The sequence below is a fragment of the Asterias amurensis genome, chromosome 11 (assembly GCF_032118995.1).
Source record: "Asterias amurensis chromosome 11, ASM3211899v1".
Taxonomy (NCBI): Eukaryota; Metazoa; Echinodermata; class Asteroidea; order Forcipulatida; family Asteriidae; genus Asterias; species Asterias amurensis.
The window spans coordinates 9,386,633-9,406,325 of record NC_092658.1 but is presented as its reverse complement, the minus strand read 5'-3'; the positions used below and the strand labels follow the sequence as shown (position 1 = coordinate 9,406,325).

The following is a 19,693-nucleotide window of genomic DNA, read 5'->3' as shown; positions in this document are numbered from 1 at the left end:
CTTGGAAGGAGGAGGGACGGAAAGATTCGGTTGGCCGGTATAAATAAATAACCAATTTGATTGGCCGGTATAAATAAATAACTCACGTCATTTCATTTTATTTCTCATAACTGGAAATTCCCATCCTTAGGTTATGTCATTGAACTTGTATACATTATATGAATGTGTACATTGCGCGACCGATTGATAATCTTTTGAATGTGTACAATATATATTGTGTGCATATTAATTTTTCATGTACCTGTGTTGTACGTTATCATAAAAAGTCAACAGTGAGCTTAATACTTCATGTCAAGCTTTATTTACATACTTTCTAGATCTCCCAGTGTAACAACGATAGTTGTTGTCAAAAAGAGGAGGAATGAGAAGTTGCCCCAATATCATATCAGCTTAAGCACAAAAAGTAGCTGATGAGCACAATCAAATTATGCTTACCAGACTATGGTTACCAGCCAAACTACCATGTCACTTGCAGAGTTTGTGACTGGTATCCTGCTAATTTCTGCTAAGCAGAAATTTTTTAAGCAATAATTTCTGCTTTCAAGTAGCTCAATGAAATTGAACCATGTTGATAACAGTTTCTAATGGTAAGTGACGGGTAAAAAGCTCACAGTCACTCCATGAAAAGTTAAACATCATTCATGTAATTGCTTTTACTGTTGAGTTTTCTTTACAGATCTTGTTAAGATGTCTACCGTTTGCACTCCATCACTGCTGTTCAGCCTCGTACTATCAGTTTACCTGTTCTCACCAGTCTTCTCCTGTGTAAAGACAAGTTCTGGAAACAGGCTGAATCAAGGCAGGAAGGTTGGTTACGATTGGATTATTAATTCATATTTTGGGTTTTTATTGGTCGCAAAGTTGAACTCAAATTCAGACAAAAACATCACAAAAAGTTCTCCCCAGATTTTCTGTGGAAGATTATTTTACCCAAAAAGCTGCCAGAGAAGAGGAACACAAGTTAGAACTCCAGGAATAAAGCACAAGGTAAACTGACTGGGTTATAAATTATTTCAATTTTGAGGTGTACAAAGAAAAATTGACTGGAACAGGATTTGAACCTGTGATTTCCAGATTAAGTCACGGTGATTGCGGTCCATTTCTGTCTTGTCATTATCTTTGTCAAGACAGAAAGTGTGCCAGTCAGCAGCCAGTCAACGTAAAACTGCTGTATAATCGGGGAACACACCTACATTTTGGAAACAACTTTGAGGGGATGCAACCATTTATTTCAGGTATCGATTAATATTAATATTTACCCCGTCAGTTTCCCTTGTGCATCTGGAAAAAAAAGTTGCATCCCCTTAAGGTGATCCCCTGGCTGCCGTTTCCCAGGTTGTATCGCAATTTGGGTGTAATCCCTGGCTACACGGCAGTTACTGGTTCTATTGCTTCTGTCTGGCACCCCTGAACAAAAGTATTGACAAAATAGGGACACTGCCAATATAGGGCTTGATAGCTCAGTTGGTAGAGCGCCGGCACGTTAATCCGGATGTCGTTGGTTCGAATCACACTCTAGTCTTGTTCAACCCCCTCTAATCAATTCTTTGTTCAACCCCCAAAATCAATTAATATTAATTAGAACTCGATACGTCATAGACAAGTTTGACCCTGCTCTTCCTGAATTAAAGCCTTGTCATCTTTTTCTCTACCTTGATTGTCTCAGGTATTGGCTGACTTGACAAGCAATAAGCTCACCAGAGTACATGATGGGAGTTTTGGGCTGTGGTCATACCATGGGTAAGATGCTGTCTATAAAATTCACACCATCTGACTTTGACAACTATGGTTCTTTTTGTTTGGTATTAGTTTGTGTGTACTGCGTGTGCATTAAGAATGGATACATGTGAGAAGGAGTCAACTTTTGTTGCCCTCTTTGATTGGTTAAATGTTCTTGCTCAGGACTGTCCTCCCTAATTGGTCAAATGTTATATAGAATGGTTTGCGGTAACACCATGTAATGACTATCTCTAATGAATTGGGGTAGGTTATACTGATCGAAACGTCGAGTTGAAACCCATGGTTCTTTTCAGAACCACCCCAACTCATTAGAGATAGTCATTACATGGTGTTACCGCAAACCGTTCTATATCGTATTTCCACCATGCAAAGTTTCAAATCCTACTGGTCAAATGTTGTTCATCAACTGAGGACAATTCTCTGTGATTTTTTCACAGGACTCGGGGAAAGTACTGAGTATACAGTGCTAACACACACCGGTATATGGGTAAAAACCAAAATTAATTTTCTTTATCCTCGATGCAAATTTAATATCTATTATCTCTGTGATTGGTCAAACGTTGTTTTGTTGTCAGCTGTAAACCTTCCTCTTTGATTGGTAGAATGTGAGTTTATCAGATGTGCACTGTCCACTCTGATTGGTCAAATATTTTTCATCATCCACTGTGATTGGTTTAATGTGTGTCTATCAGCTGTTGGCAGCCCTTTCTGATTGGTCAAATTTTGTTTGACAGCTTGTGGTCCATCCTCCCAGATTGGTCTAATGTTTGTTTATCAGTTGCCCACTGTCCACTCTGATTGGTCAAAATTTTATCAATTAGCCTAGGAATATTCACTATGATTGGTCTAATGTGTGTCTATCAGTTGTTGCCAACCCTTTCTGATTGGTCAAATGTTGTTTGACAGCTTGTGGTCCATCCTCCCAGATTGGTCTAATGTATGTTTATCAGCTGCCCACTGTCCACTCTGATTGGTCAAAATGATATCAATTAGTCTAGGGAATATCCACTGTGATTGGTCTAATGTGTGTCTATCAGTTGTTGGCAACCCTCTCTGATTGGTCAAATGTTGTTTGTCAGCTTGTGGTCCTTCCTCCCAGATTGGTCAAATGTTTGTTTATCAGCTGCCCACTGTCCACTCTGATTGGTCAAAATGATATCAATTAGTCTAGGAATATCCACTGTGATTGGTCTTATGTGTTTATCAGTTGTTGACAACCCTTTCTGATTGGTCAAATGTGAGGTTAACAGGTGTGCACTGTCCACTCTGATTGTTCAAATGATGTCCATCAGCTTTGATTCGTCTACTGTATGTTTAACAGTTGTTGACAACCCTCTTTGATTGGTCAATTGTTGTTTGGTCAGCTGTGGATATTCTACTGTGATTGGTCAAAAAGGTGTCTATCAACTCTGTTTGGTCAGATGTTTATTTGTTTAAGGGATGTGGATTTTCCACTCTGACTGTTGATTTCATCGTATCATTGTAGGACTGCATTGGAGAGCCATGCTTCTCAGACCAGGTTTATCTACAATGCTGACCTACTGACCAGTAATGGCAGTCATCATATTGACATTGCGTCTACTGTTTATCCTCACATGGGACTTACCTCAGATCTCAATCCACTGTACCAGGTAATTATCAAAAACTCACGGCAGGTTTTGATATAAATCAGTTTTAAAATGAGATGTTGTGGTGAACCTTTACAGTTCATATTGAGTTGAAATGCCTCATTAGAGCGCCACCTATTGGCAGGAATAGGAAAGGCATAGTACACTTACACATGTTATATGGGCACAATCATCATCACAGCATTGTTAGTTAAACTGTGACGAGAGGGAAAAGTCTGCACACTTTGTTCACTTAGTAGGATTCTACATATATTCAAGATTGTCTCTTCCAAAGATTGCGCAATTTGACGACAATTCCATGCAGGTACATATATCGATGAAGTTCATGATACAGGTTTTGTTTGCGATCCCCACGCTTTACCAATGTCCTTGAAAGAGCCAGTAAACAAATCTTTTTGAATCGCCCTTTGTGGCCAAATAATTGCTTGTTTGCAACTTGTTCACTTGGTTTATGAATACTCAAGTTCCTTGATCAGTTTCACTAATTATAAAAATGTTGTGCAGGTACATGTACCTCCAAAGTTTGTCATCACACGCCTGGTCTCACAGAATCGCGGCGCGCAATCACGCAACAGTCAAATTGGGCAAAAGTGATGGTGCCCTCTGTTGCCCAGTCACGTTAAGGAATTGAGACATTCAACCCAATATGTTGTTCTTCAACATAACAAAATATTTTCCCTGTAATTTTCAGGCTGCCTGATTATTAGTAGGGTGAGACAGTTTCCTTTGTATTATCATGATGAGTTGGGCACCAAGTCAATGATCAAGCCTTGCCTTTGTGAAATTTCGGGCATTAGTTCTCACAAAGATTTCAACATTTTTATCAAGGGAGTATGGCAGGAAATTTGGTTTAAAGGTGTTTGAAAATGTCTTTAGTAGAATTGATGGTGGAAACACTTTGTAGTAGTTGTAAGGAAAAACTTGTAGAGACTGGAGCGTAACTTGAACGTGAACTTTATTTTAACTCATGAAAACATGGCGCAAGCCTACAATACATGTAGACATGTAACAAGCATGGAAAGTTTCTAGCGCCCTCAATTGTTACCTTAAGGAAAATGTAAAATTCAAGAATTAGCATAGGGTTTGTAATTACTTGCAGAGAATGGAGCGATAACTTGAACATGAACTTTACTATAACTCAACTCATGAAAACATGGCGCAAGTCTACATGAAGACATGTAAGAAGCATGGACAGTTTTTAGCATCGCCTTTAGGAAAGAAAATAAAATACTTGAATTAGCATAGGGTTTGTTAACACTTTTTGCCTTGAATTTTTCACTTGTACAGTCTTCAATCCTGTTTTTTATTTTAATTGAAGGAATTTCTTTTGCTACAAGCCAAAACGGCAGGCATTGATGGTTTCCTCCTAGAGTGGGTAAGAATGTTTTCCAAACTAGAGGTAGGGTCATTGTTTAGTATTGACCTTGACAATTTTTTTGTAATTTCTATCAGTAGGGCTCCTTGTTTATATTATGGTAATGGTAATAACATTATTTTGAGGCTGAAATGCCCCGGTTTATTCAAAATCAATAAAAACAATATTTAAATCTGAGAAAGGATTAGTGCGTGAATCAGTTCTCAGATTTCTGAGGGTTGGTGTCCGTTTGTGAATGCTGCGGCTAGTCGGTACCCACACCACCTTCTTTAAAAAGGATGAATTCAACATTTTTGTGAAAACAGTTTAAGAGTTTTTTGCAGTTTTCTCAGAAGCTGACACTTTTATAGGTGAGTTTTGCCTCTAGATAGCCATTACGTTGACCAAAAAAAACGGAAAAAAAACTATGACCATACGTCCATCTAAAAACTCACTGATTATTTAGTTCATACCAGCAACAAATCCTTATAGACCCCTTGCGCAAGGCACAGTTTACTTACACACGCCTATCTTGTCCGCCAATTCTGGAGTCCAAACTATGCACAAAGGAATTGACTCCCCAAATGATGCAAGTGATAGACATGCAATCTTAGGAGGTGTGATCCACGTTATTTTTGAAATACTGCAAAAGTGAGGAAATAACACAGCAAATCATCATTGGTACTTATTTTTGATTGCTGCAATCCAAATAAGCATCATGATGAACATAAATTATCCCTTAATCTAAATTTTGGAAATTACTGTCATTTGCTTTCATTCACAATGTCATTTGAATTCAGATGTAAATTGTATTCGTCCTTCTTTCAGGGGTACAAGACTCACTCCAGCAATGTGGGTCTTCAACAACTTCTTGGACTTGTCAAGAAACATGGCGGATTTTCTATCGGAATCAACTGGTAAGAATTATGGTCTTATTTGTGAAGGCATGATTTGATGGATGTTAGTGTTGCACCGGGACAAAAATATAATTTTTGTTTTTACCCTTACACCGATGTCTATAAAGCACTGTATGCTCAGTACTTTCCCGAGTTCTGTGAGAATAAATCCACAGGCAAATCACTCTGGTGGGATGCACGACCAAGTGACTTGTTTAATAGTTCAAATCGAAAATTTGCCATGTAAACCTCAGGCTATGTGAAACCCAATTTCATTCAAGATGTTTGATTTTGTCTTGATTATTTGCTATAGACAATTAGAACATTTGTTTTTGCATTGTTATGGATTATATAAGATATTTTATGTAAATTTTCCAATCTGTAATCATCCTATGAGATCTTGATTATTATGTTTTTGTTATGAATGTTTAGGTGTGATCACTGGCTGACCTCTGAACTGAATAAAAACTCCAGTGAAGAGGTAACTATGAAGAGAATCTCCCCCATACCTCTAGAGATGCTGTAGTTCCCTTTTTATACCCCCATCACACCAAACTGGTTTTCATTACGTTCTGAAATATGTAGTCTTGGTGCAAGACGTTGTTATTCACACTATCACTCAGCTATCGTGATCCCCCACTCGCTCTCTCCTCGCCAGGCACATTGCTTTCATCTTGAAACAAGACTACATTTTTCAGAACGTAGTGAGTACGAGTTAGGTGTGATGGGGGTAGCTGTATATCACAAAGTACTGTATTAGTAATTGTCAACAAAAATTGTATAGTTTCAATCTGAAAGCACACGATAATAAATTTCATACCCCTACCAATCCTCCAGAAAGAAATTTGCATCTAAAAAGCAAATAAAATAATGGTTTCTAAACACCCTCAAAATCTCCATTTGTTTTTGCTATCGAAGTAAGCCTGACACAAACTAGCCTTTATATCAAAGCCTTAGTGGCTTAGACAGAGTATGTTATAGCTACAAAGTGACTGGAGACCTAAGGCAAATCCCTTTTCTTAACAAAACATTTCCTGGATTTCTTTTAAGTAGTACATTTACACATTACATTTTCTTGCCGCTATGATAACTGCAGTACCGACCACTTTTAGGCCACTACAGAGTAGTAAATTGAAATGTACTAGCTATTTAAGACTCATGTACATTTAAAGGCAGTGGACACTATTGGTAATTGTCAAAGACTAGCCTTCACAGTTGGTGTATCTCAACATATGCATAAAATAACTAACCTGTGAAAATTTGAGCTCAACCGGTCATCGAAGTTGCAAGATAATATTGAAAGAAAAAAACACCCTTGTCACACGAAGTTGTGTGCGTTTAGATGGTTGATTTCGAGACCTCAAGTTCTAAATCTGAGGTCTCGAAATCAAATTCGTGGAAAACTACTTCTTTCTCAAAAACTGTGGCACTTCAGAGGGAGCCGTTTCTCACAATGTTTTATACCATCAACCTCTCCCCATTACTCGTCACTAAGAAATGTTTTATGCTAATAATTATTTTGAGTAATTACCAATAGTGTCCACTGCCTTTAAACAATGCACTCTAATAAAACACTTTTTTGTTATCGTTGTCTTTATGTGAAGGTGATACAGGCATTCCACAGCAACCTTCAGTACTTGGTTGATACTGTTTTTAGTCTGGGACCCGATGTCACCCTGTACCACGGCAACCATCCCATCATATTCATCTTTGGTGGCGGTCTTATGTCAAAACAATTTCAAGGTAACATGAGTGAATGTGTTTAAAATAAATTTACAAGAGAATGAAACGGAGAATAAGGAGGTTTAAGTTGAGTTGTTTATTGAACATGCATTGGCACATTTTTCTTTCAATGCTAATTATAACCTCTTTTGACGTTATTTATCAGGAACGATTTTGCCAAAACAAAATAAGATATAGTTGGCAATTTAAATTTACCCCCAAAAATATTTTTGAAAATTTCACCCTTTTTGGCTTGCTTATCTATTGACCCAATTCACCTGACGTCATCATCAGAAAATCTTGGAACTGCCATACTGGTGGGCAATGCGGACTGTGCGTTATTCAGTGAAGTGCGCATTTTTAGGCGACACGGCGTTTACACACAAACCTATTGACCACCAAAATGATGAGCGTGGCACAGTCGCAATAGTGATATATCCGACCAATGACTCATTTAGATTGTTTATCACATATTGTTGAGATTGTATTGAATTGTTTCAAGATGCCATCCTTCATTCCACAGCTGTACTATCCATGCCCCTCAGCCTCCCTCCTGGCATGTCCACCCCTATTTGGATTGGTAGCTACCTGAACTTTGCATCTAGCCCTACACTGTGGGATGAGTGGGGTGGACTGCTCAACGGTACTTTTGGGTGGGCGCCGTTTATTGAAAAGCCAACACCACCGGGTATGTCTGAGTGGGACTATTATGGAACATTGGAAGATGCTGTGGAGTATCAGGTACATAAAACTTGAGTGTGATTACATAACTTTACCCATATAGTGTTTAATTTTTATTGTTTTATTTCAAATCTTCAGCCATGAAAATTTAAGTTGACTTGACTGCGACACCGATTTAATTTAAATTCACTTATAATTACAATTAAAAATAATTAACGATTTAATATACTACTTAAGTCTGAGTTTTTGGGCCCTCAGAAAAAGAAAGAAAACAAAATTGTGACTAAAAGAATAGCCTGAAAAGTGCACGATGAGGTGAAGGTAGGTCACATTATACCGCTAATTATACAGTTAATTGTTGAAGTTTTTATCAATGAAAACAAAATGTGTTATGCTGTGTTTTTGTTCTGCAGAGAAATCTCAGTATATTTGGCAGTGATTGCGTCAAACGAGGTTCGTGTGTGATGTGGTGTGGGTCGATATCTCCAGGGTTTGACAACAGAGGGTGTGCCGGATGGGGGAAGAGTCTGCGCTACCTTCCTAGACTGGATCTCCAGACTCAACAAAGGCACGTTGTTATTTCTGTATGGTTTCATGACCGAGTAATTACCGAACCTAAGGAGGTTTAGCTGCACGTTAAGCTAGCAAAAACGTGAACGTTAACGTCAGAAAATTGTGTCGTTTCTAGATGACGTCACCACTTTAGGCTTATTTCATGCTCACGTATGACGTCTTCCTGTACACATACCTTACGTGAGAAATGGTAACTTCACGTATGCTAAAAACATAAGATTTTTACAAAAAAGTTTTCTTACGTTCACGTTCACATTTTTTGCTTGAGTAGCGTGCAGCTAAACCTCCATATTATCTCACACCTATCAACCATGTACATGTCAATTTTTTGCATGTTGCATGCATTTTGTGAAATCTCTTTGGCATAGAGGAAAGTTTATATCTTTTTGTTTTGCAACAGCAGAAGCATCTGTAAAAATTCATTCTAAGAAAAAAATTGTGGGAATTGTTGCCTTGGATTGGGTGAGTTGGTTTATGAAAAGCGTTTGAAACCGTGTGTTATAATATGCATATGGTTAGAAAGATGTTTTAAAAGTAGAATGTAAAAATCCACACAAAGATGCCTCGAAATTGCATGGTTTTCCTCATACGTCGTAAACTAACACGGTACGCCATTTCGTGGAGTCAAGTTTTTGACTCTATAAAACAGCCGACCGTGTTAGTTCGCAAAGTTAAAGCAAAACCATGCAATTTCAAGGCATGTTTGTGTGGATCATTGTATTCTACTTTTAAAACGTCTTTCTAACCATATCGATTTCATAACAAACGGTTTCAAGCGCTTTTCATAGACCAACCCGCCTGATCCAAAGTGATGCTCAACAAAGACATTTTGTTTTTCTTCTTTTTTTTCTTCTTCAAATGTTCAAGAATGGGAAGGGATCAAGGGGGAGGTTATTTCATGTACACACTTTTAATGCATTTTTTACAGCCATGTCACACGAGGCAATTCATGGGGAACCAGTTCCAGACAATCTCCAAGAAGAAAAGGCATACTTATTTTAATGTTCGCTGATTGTTCTTGTGGGTCGTAAGACGATATTTGAAAAATGACTCCTGTGCTACCAAAGTGGTACTGTAGCATGCACTGCAATTGGTTGCTTCCAAGTTGCCTGTGAAAGTTGCCTCGTGTGACAAGGCCCTTACAATTCAATATTTCCCTGGCTGTCCTATATCATATTATGCATTGTCCTCTCTGAACCCAAATGCAGGAATACTTATGAAGCTCAGTGGGAGTTTTACATCAGTCTACCCTCCTCTCCAGACGTTATCATTCTACCAACAATGAATGACTTTCCAGGTAAACTCTTTCAGTTTCTCTACTTCCTCTAGACTCTGGTCGGTAAAATTGTTTCTTTCTCACTCATATACTTATACTTCTGCCTCAACGATAACTTTTAGGGCATCTCCCCAAACCCAAAAGCAACCGTGCTTAAAAATATCTCAACCTTGTTCCAATTGACCCAACCTCCCTGTCACTTCCCTGCAAACATGCGCACCAGTGTTTCTATATGAGCATCTTTCCCAATAAGTCCCAATTTTTTCATGCCAGTAAAAAAATCACATTTTAAAAAGATTCTTGGTTGTAGTGCGCATGCTCAAATGGATCAAAATTTACACTACGGCTTCTGACACATGTTGGAGTTTTGACATTGATCAAGAGCTTTCAACCCACCTCCTGACCAAGGTTAGGTTTGACAGGGTCACACCCGTTTTAGACAGGCGCTGCAGAGTCCGCCAAACCATATAGATTAGGAGCAACTCTAGGTCAACCCAAATAAGTTTTGGGTTTCAGACAGGTAAACTTAAAATAACATTACATTGGCTCGGCTCATGACAAGATCAATGTCTGAAACCAAGGCGCTCCAGAGTGGTTCAGAAAGACTGCAACAGTCGATCTTTCAACATACCCACCGCATCCAGCCGCTCCTAACTGTTTCAAACGTCAAACTTTTCATGTACTTAATCCAGAATTTGGTTCGACCCGACTTTGGAGCTTCTGTCTGAAACGGGAGTTAGTTTCCTACAGGATAATTATTCTTACTATTTCTCCTTCTGTTTTTTTTTCAATACAGAAGCGACACCAATTCTTCCCATTGATGGGACCTTTGACACATTACACAGAACCCTGTCACTGTCGGCCAAATGGAAGAATATTAGCTATGACCCCTCAGGAGTGACCTTACCGGCCAGCTGGTTTAGTCTCTATAACCAGGCGTTATTCTACCAACGGACTCCAGGGCTTAATGGTATGCTTTGACTATTCAAATCACTGGGGAAGTTACATTTTCGCAGGTGGGATTATAATAATTATAATTTGGGAGGATAATCATCGTTTCTTGCAGCTGTACGCTGAAGGATGCAACTATAATGTGGTTGAGCCGCAGGCAGGCAAGGGCGCCTCTGGCTGCTGTAAAAGCTAGTGGTACTGGATGACGATGCCTCCTGGTGTGTTTGTTGAGCAATAGGTCATGAATTGGTCTCTTCCCAAAGCCATAAATCTATCATCCCTTTACATGAATAAACAAATATTTAAAAAAACAAAACTGATAATCATTGTTTACCCCTTGCTTTTTTTTCTGTGTGCTTTCTAACTCAATTCATGTATTTCCACTTCACCGCTCATTACACTTAGATACCTGTTCATGTGTTGTCATTTAGCCTCCAAGAACGACTCTGCTAGGGTTGAAACGTCAGGCCATTTACTATTTTTTTGCTGTTGAATTTCAGTAACAACAGTTATCATGGTTCTAGAGAAGACAGCTTTGTTGTTGAATAACCACAAGTACTCGATGGCTTCCTCTTCTTTACAGTCTGTTAGGTAAGTTTGTCAAATTTGTCACGTGCCTTGGGACCTATCGTAGGTTTTACTGGAGAAAATTTAAGGCATTAATAAAGCAATCAATGTACAATCTTGTGTTTCAAGCAAACTAAACAGGAAAATTTGATCGGTTTTCTGCCATTTATAAGTTATTATAGGAAGCTTAAATTCTGCATTGGAATGGGAAAACTCATCTATTGGGTAATTCTAGCAACGAAATTGTAGCAGTAATTTCATGTTTTTTTTGTCAGTGATTTATTATTTGACCTAAACTCAGACCCCAGAAGTTTTTTCATGAACCTCCCTCTACCTCAAACATTGTTTTGAAGGATGTGAGCTAATCATTAACTGAAGAAAAACAGCCAAATCTCTAGTGGTGAGGTCGATATTCTAGAGATCTTCTGACATGTAACACCCTGGATGGGCCCAATGTCATGGTGCTGCTTAGCATAGAATTATGTGCTTACAGTGTCTTGCTAAGCTTGTGACGCTATGAGTAGATATAAGCACAGAAAAATTCCATTAAATTGTTGGGCCCAGGGTGTTTTCAAGAGGAGTGAAACCCATTTTAGGATTTGTAAAATAAGTACAACGGCAACCCTGCTGGTTCGACTGTGCGATAGTTTGGACCTTATTGAACTAGCCAGGGTCTAATTCTTAATTTATATCACCAGGAAAGACTTACAGCAGCTTATCTCCATGCTGAAAGTGACCAACATGACCTTTGATCTACCCAGTGATGACCTTTATCCCACGGTCAAGCCAAACATTGTTGCAGGGTCGTATATGGTCACTAACACCAGTGGCCTGTACCTAGCAGTGAATGAAACAAAAGCAGCAACTCTGAGAAGCTACAACTTTAAGGTGAATAAATTATATTTTGGTTGTTTGTTTGTTTGTTTGTTGGGGTGTAGGGTGTGGGGGTTTTTCTTTTGTTTTTTTTATTTCTTTCTTTTGTGTTTTTTTGGGGGGGGGTTGTAAAGGGCTCCTCTCTAAGCAGAACAGAACACAAAAAAGATTTATCCTCAAGAGATTTGCATATTGATGGTGTACTTTTTTTTTTTTTAAGACTATTTTTATGCAAAGCAATTTGAAACTTGTTTAATTAGTTGTCTCACCTCGAGATTTTAAACTTAAAGGGAGCATTATTTTTGATTCGGTCTTATGAAGATTCTTTGTTTCTCCAGGGTTTGTTGCGATTTCAATACAATCTCCAATGGCAAGGTTTCTCTTCTCTGAAAGTTTACTCCTCATCGTCTCGAAAAACTGAACCAGTGAGAAGGGAACCTGTTCTATCGAAATACCCTAGAGGTCATGACCCTCATGAATTATTCATTAGATATGGTGATTACTCTGAGGTGTGTGACATCATGGCAGAAACATCAGGTCAGTTTGGGGAAGAAAATGTTTTGGGTTTTTTTTAACATAGAGAGCTGTGTTACAGTTTAAAGGAACATAACAGAATTGGCTTTGCTAGCAAAAACAATTGTTGGCAGTGTAAGCACTTTATGTAATCCACCATATACATAAACTGACAAACCTGTAGAAGTTTGAGATCGATCGGCCATCTGGGTCACGACCAACAGTGAAAAAACGATTTAGAATTTTGCACTGCAGCAATGCCAAAACAAAAATGAATAAAACGCTCACTGAATTAGATTATTTATTTCTCATTAAATATGACATTTCAAACAGAAATATTTCAAGGGATGTTTTCTACTATCATCGTGGAGAGCTGTTGATAGTATAAAACATTGCGAGAAATGGCCCCCCTCTGTAGCTTTTGAGAAAGAGGTTTAATATGAATTAGAAAACAAAGTAATGCTACAAGGGTGTTTTTTCTTTTCATTCTTTTGCAAATACACAATCCTGTGCAAATTTGATGACCCATTGAGCCCAAATTTTCACATGTTTGTTATTTGATGCATATGCTTGGATGCATCAAGAGCGAATACTGGTCTTTGACAATTATCAAAGGTGTTCAGTTACTTTACCTCCTTCTTTCATTATTTTCCTTTTTCTCTCTTCATTTTCAAATGCAGATATCTGGCGGTCAGCAGTTGTAGCATTGCACAAGGTCAACCAGGCTTGGGACCATAGTGCTGAACATACCTCTGATGTTTACTTCGTTGCCGATGCTCCATTTTTATTGCGTAACATCTCTCTAGAATTTCAACTCATCTCAGTCCTCCAAAGTTGATGAATTTTATTTGGTCCTTTAGCATTTGAGAAAGACTCTGCAAGGGTCAGACTTCAAGTAACTATTTTTAAAATTGTCAATTTATTACATTTGTCGATCCTGTCCGAAACAATGACAATTTGTATCTACTGGAAATAACAATACTAAATTTGGAAGGCTGATCATCCTTACTTGCAGCTGAGAAGCCGAATTGCGAAGGATGTGGCTACAACATGTTCAAGCCACTGCAGGCTAGCATTAAATAGGTTTTAAAAAGCTTTTAATTTGTCATTTCTCCCTTTTTATCCTCAATCACTTTTGTGTTCCTATTTTAAATAATCAAGGTTTCTGCTGATCTTTAAAAAGTATTTAAAAAGTCTTAAATTAAACTATGCAATTTAACTTAATTTTATTTTAAATACAGTTATTTGGGGTCTTAACCTTTTAGCCACTAAACCGCCCAACTGCCTAAAGCGCTTCACTGTGTTATGCGGTAGGAGGAAACCTCGCTAGCTTGTGTCTGAGAAAAAAAGTAACATCAAAATAAAATTTGATATTCATCCGAACGCATCGATCAATCCATCTAATTGTTTGATCATTATTAATTTCCCCTTCACAGTTGACTTGTAAAAATGAAATAATCCAGCTCTTACCCAACACAAATGACATTGTCTTTCATTATGCCGATATTGCACACATTTAATGCCTCAATCAATCAATCCAACTAATTGTTTGATCATTATTAACTTCCCCTTCACAATTGACTTGTAAAAATGAAATAATCCAGCTCTTACCCAACACAAATGACATTGTCTTTCATTATGCCGATATTGCGCACAACTAATGCCTCAGCAATTAATCAGTATGAGCATTGAGCCAGAAGAAGCCTTGAAAAGCTATTGTGTTCATTTTAACCTTCTAGAAAAAATAATCGCCATACAAATTACTGAAAGCCGTTAACGAGATGCACTAACTTATTGTTCCCTGGAGGGGCTTATTAATCCTGAACAAATTTTAACAAGAAGGCCACAAATTTTGCATAAATAATATTATTTTAAAACTCGAACCACGATTCTAGTAATTAACTGCAAAAATCTTGAAAACTAGTTACCTTTTCAGCAAACTCTGGCGGTGCAGGGACTAGAGGGTTAAACAAATTGGTGAAGCATGTATATAATGACTTTACAATCAGCTCATATGAAATAACCAAATTATGCTGTTTGTAAAAAAGTTCCAAAGCGTGAGTCAGTATAGCTGTTGTTTCTCCCCTGCTTTATTCATTTACTTCTGGTCTTACATTTTGTTCAAGGGAAGCATTGAAAGGGTCACAACAAATTAATTTGACTCTTTATACAGTAATATCACTGTAGTGTACATAACAAAAAGTTTATAATTAGAGACAAACATTTAAATTCTTATGTTTATCTAATTTATGTATTGCTTGTTTTTAAGTGGTTTTATTTGTATTAATTACAGTTTTACTTGGTTGGCTCTCACTAAAAATATGTAGCAGGTCAATTAATTGGTGCAGCTAAATTCAGGATCATACAAAGTTTTCATTATTTCATTCAGTCATAGGTGCTTTGCTGGTAGAGCATAACGCATTACCTTCACAGAGATGCCAAGTCCAGAGGCCAGCTATGCGTGACATTTTTCAAAGCACAACCCCCCCCTGTTTGTACAAGGTTTGTACAAAAAAATGATGATTCTGATAAACTGCGTGCAATCTGAAGATTGTGCAAACATTGTAGATTGCGGTTTTTTTTTTACACACTAGCGCGATTTGGCAATGCATGACAATAATTTTTTTTTTTTTTCCCAGTTTGGCCCCAATGCGTGAGAAAATGGTTGCTGTGCGTGTGAACGTGAGACAGAGCCCAAATGCGTGAGTCTCATGCCTAATGCGTGAGACTTGGTAGGTCTACCTTCACAACTTTTTACGAAGACATTCTGGTTAAGTGCTTTTCTCAAGGGCAAAAGTTTCATGACTCGGTTTCGAACCCCACTCTGCTGCTGACAACACCAGAGCTTGAGTCCTGTGAAGTAGACCCACTCCGCCAACAACTCGCTACAAAAACTACAATATAGCAAAAGTCAATTTGAATGATTTGTCAGAGTTAACAATAGTTTTCAAAATAGAATCTCTAGGGTTGAAACATCGGACCTGATTAATGATTTTTTGGCACTTTTAAAATCATGTACAAATTATTATTTCTAAAAAGAAATGTTATATTAAACATAACTCATCAGAAATATGTATAATTTAGATGAATTGGTTGCACCTTAAAAAGCGAAGATTGTTGATAAATAAGCAAATGAATTGTTTAATTAATCTATAATTTTATTACAATTTTTGCCAATATTTTGTTATGTTTTTGTTCAAACTGTCTTCCTCTTTTTTTGTTAATTTGTTTCTAAATAACTATTTTTGTATAAATATTGTTTGTATTTATGGACAAACTGAGAATTGTAATAAAGTATTTATAGCATAAATAAAGGCATAGCACTGTCATTTATTACTTTTATGGAGGAAGTTTCCAGTTTTAGATGTGGGACAAAAACCTCCATATAGTATTTGCTTTCACACAAATTTTGTGTGAAATTTCAGGGTGCACCATTATTATTATTCACCCCTATGGACTCTAATTCTTTTTAATCACATTCTGGAAGTTTTGTGCTTCACTTTCAACTTTTAAGTTGACTTTATAAATGAAGGCCCTATTTGGAAGTGGAGGAGGCTTTATGAAATCTGGCAGCAATTAGGGACAAAAAGGGCGGTGTTAACAAAAGTTGCCAATGGCTGACCTGCCAAAGAGTGAAAAGAAATCTGATGTTTAGTTGTCTGAAAATATATTTGGTAAGGTTTCAAGAGGCTGAGATTATAGTTTGAAGTATTTTTAGCATGCTTTTATTTATATTTAGCCTTCGTTGGTTGGAATTTATCGCCCTTTAAAGCGCCCTCTTGTGGGCAGTTGTGAAGAGGTGGGCGGTACTGCAAGGTTTTTTTTTTTGGGGGGGGGGCAAGCTATTGTCAATAATTAGCTAGAAAGTGATTGATGGGATTTAATTATACCTCCATGATTGTGCATTAACCTTAACAATTTACTAATTTATTGGCTCTGTTGATGATTTTAGTGATAAGAATGTAAAGAGAGCAACATTTTTAGAGAGGAGCGGCTGCTGCTTTTCTTTTTGGAAACCCATAAACCTGCTACATTTATATATTTGAAAGATTGAAAATAATGGATGGCTCTAAAAAAATTATATAATATTAAACATTGTGTTTTTTTAGCCATAATAAATATCAATTGTTTTCATCATATCGGAGTTCTTGAAGCTGATGGATGATGGGAGGGGACCATGAATAACATTGATGCCACGCCCATTTTACGCAAATTTTGTCTGCGGTTTTCATCAACTGCTCGGTAGAATATATTTTTGACTAAAATAACTGTACATGAACTGCACGTGTCTAAGCTATTATTTTGTTGGTGTGGTGTGAAATTTTATGCGCGTGTTGGATCTTATGGACTGTCATGACTGTGTCATCCTCTGGACATTGTAGTTGCATTATTTTCTTCCTCAAAAAGGTAAGCAAAGTCAAATCAAAACCTCTTGGCTTTTTAGCTTAGTAAGTGGATGAAGATTGGCATAAAGTTGAAGTCAAACATTGGCGATTGGAAAGCGTAAATTCCTATATAAAAGTAATAAATTTAAACCAACAAAGCCGAACAAGAGAAGTGCCGCCATTTTAATTTGTGGACTCTGATACAATTGTTATGAGATAAAAATAAATTAGTAGTGAAAAAAAGATTTGACAGGGAGATAACTTTCAGGGAAAAGTTTCCGTATGGCGCCACCACTTTTTCATTCGAAATAAAATAATATAGTATCTAATTTACCTGATTGACATATCCCTTTTTGTAAAAATGAGTGAAAAAGTGGTGGCGCCATACGGAAAGTTATCCACTTTCAGTTTGCAAAGGGCAGGTTCCATGAGTCCACAGCAAAGTCTGAAAGTTTATGGGAAACTTTTGAAGGGGCACCAAACAAGGCCAAAACCAGGGCAATCAAGATGCTTGCTTAAACAAAGCAAACAGACTGAAATTTTGCCGCACTGCATTTGTTGATACTTGATTTTATGTAAAGTTATTTCCCTGCGCGAGAAAACAAATCCTTGGCAACCAAAAACTACAACAAGAAAGAATAATACCGTATTATTGATAACTTTCTATTTATTAAATGACAGTAAAAGAACAAATGAAGTAAAAGAACAAATAATAATTAAACGAAGAACTCAAATATGGTGAGGAAAAATCTGTAATCAACATTACTAATAGTAATGTTGGTGAGTATTCGATCGAGTGCTGAAAGTGACAAGCAGGAGCTAGTCCTCTCCTACAGGGGATAACTAAACTAGTCTTTGTGCTGGGGTAATTCTTTATAAAATTATCTTTTAATTTCTTCCCACATGACTGCTATTGTTACCTCAGGCATGTTTGTTTTGTTGTGTTGTTATTTAGCATTCGAGAAAGACTTTGCTAGCTAAGGGTCAAAACTTCAGGCAACCATCTTTTTTTGCATTTATACCATTACAGGTCATTTTAATTGGTGAGCAGCTTGCAATCAACCAAGTCTATTTTTTCATTTATCAATTTATAGGAAAAAGAGCTTAAAAAGTTGACTGTTATTATCTACACACGTGCAGATCGATATTAGAGTTTGAGATAAAAATGTTTTTGTTATGTTTTTTTCATCTTTTACGACTATAGTGCTGGTGGGTGAATGAAAAATAAGTGGTCGATCCAGCTTGGATCCATTAAGTAGCATAGGTGTAATTCATGTTTAGTCACTGAATGACGGATATGTCTACACCTCACTAGTACAAACTTCCAAACTACCCGCCAGGTAAGTCATGAATATTCACGAGCTATTATGTTTGCTCAGTAGTCTGGCCTAATGGAGGTAGCGTCCCTTTAGGTGATTCTATTCCTGTGACCCAGTAAGCTTTTGAAGGGATGTTTCCTGATCCCCGAATTCCCCAAAGAAAAAATTAATAGCAAATTCACTAATTAAAAAAAATGTGAAGAAATTTCATGTGATGAACTTGTATTCCTTAGTATCCTGTCCAAGCTAGCAGCATCACTGGTCATGTTTTTCCCCCCAATTAGCATTGTCCGTCTTGTCTTGGCAGAACAACTGATTACATGCCACCCCTGTGTAATGAATGGAAGCTCCCAATATGTGACCTAGACAGGATGAATACATTGTGCACAGTGTGTGACCTTTATGAATAGTGCATTAGTTGTGTGTGTAGTGTGTGATTTGTAAGTCACTCTGTGTTTGGTATACACATTGTACATGTACTTCACATATGGCCAGTACATATTAATGTTTCACATTTCATGTTCAAGCACCAGTTTGGTCATGACCTACATTTAAATTGATGACCATGACTAGATAAGGATACATTTAGGGAAGGTCATACTACTAGATACATGTCTTCTATACCAAGTCTCCTGAGACCAGATTGGGAGATACTCGAGTAATTTTTGTGCTGGTGGAAGGAAGCGAACTTGGAATTGGATGCCATAATGAATTTACGGAATCAGAAGAGAACAAGAAGCTTAAGGAGTCAGGATGACATCTCACCATTCTTGCCACAGACTCAAACAAACAGCGACAGGTAAAATCCTAGCAGTTTTAAGAAACCCATGGATTTTTTTATTATTATGGGTCATTTTTTACACGTACATTGGTGTGTGGTACTACAGTTGTACAGGATTTAAATCTTTGCATGGGGAGTTAGTTGCGATAACGTGACCCTCCTGTCGACGGGAAAGCCACAGGGTTCGCCATCGGCAGGAGGGTTACGTTATCGCAACTAGGTGGGAGTTAATCCTAGAATTATCGAACAAGGAGACGATAGCGGAAAAAAACCCATAGTTCTAGGAGAAGGTAGGAGTATAATGTCAACCAACGGTTCTTTTCAGAACCCACACTACGCAAAATAGAGATTTTCTCATGGTGATGCCGCAAACTTCACTTATGATACTTAAATTGCCATTGTTGTACCATCTGATCAATTTAATATTGTCCACA

At 37.5% G+C, this 19,693-nt stretch overlaps 2 protein-coding genes across 8 annotated transcripts in view; both read left to right on the top strand.

Annotated features, from left to right (window-relative positions):
* LOC139943798 (uncharacterized) overlaps window positions 1-16,049 on the top strand; it is a 79,746-nt gene extending 63,697 nt beyond the window's left edge. For 2 of the 6 annotated variants that reach the window (XM_071940614.1, XM_071940615.1), the window contains 15 exons: window positions 677-807; window positions 1,667-1,740; window positions 3,227-3,371; window positions 4,687-4,767; window positions 5,551-5,639; window positions 6,051-6,099; window positions 7,223-7,361; window positions 7,864-8,081; window positions 8,435-8,589; window positions 9,803-9,891; window positions 10,667-10,840; window positions 11,322-11,412; window positions 12,087-12,276; window positions 12,600-12,798; window positions 13,455-16,049. In XM_071940614.1, coding sequence (XP_071796715.1) covers window positions 688-807; window positions 1,667-1,740; window positions 3,227-3,371; window positions 4,687-4,767; window positions 5,551-5,639; window positions 6,051-6,099; window positions 7,223-7,361; window positions 7,864-8,081; window positions 8,435-8,589; window positions 9,803-9,891; window positions 10,667-10,840; window positions 11,322-11,412; window positions 12,087-12,276; window positions 12,600-12,798; window positions 13,455-13,612 — 1,971 coding nt within the window. In that variant the 5' untranslated portion in view covers window positions 677-687 and the 3' untranslated portion in view covers window positions 13,613-16,049. The other 4 variants (XM_071940616.1, XM_071940613.1, XM_071940612.1 and 1 more) reach the window with 4 other exon arrangements.
* Window positions 16,050-17,115: 1,066 nt separating this feature from the next.
* Window positions 17,116-19,693, top strand: part of LOC139943728 (uncharacterized) — a 28,649-nt gene continuing 26,071 nt past the window's right edge. The window contains exons 1-2 of one of the 2 annotated variants that reach the window (XM_071940484.1): window positions 17,116-17,181; window positions 18,364-18,499. Coding sequence is in view for 1 of the 2 variants with exons in the window: in XM_071940482.1 (XP_071796583.1) it covers window positions 19,186-19,277 (92 nt within the window). In the remaining variant the exon portion in view is untranslated. Of the gene's footprint in view, window positions 17,182-18,363; window positions 18,500-18,946; window positions 19,278-19,693 lie in introns of those variants that run through there. The other variant, XM_071940482.1, reaches the window with a different exon arrangement.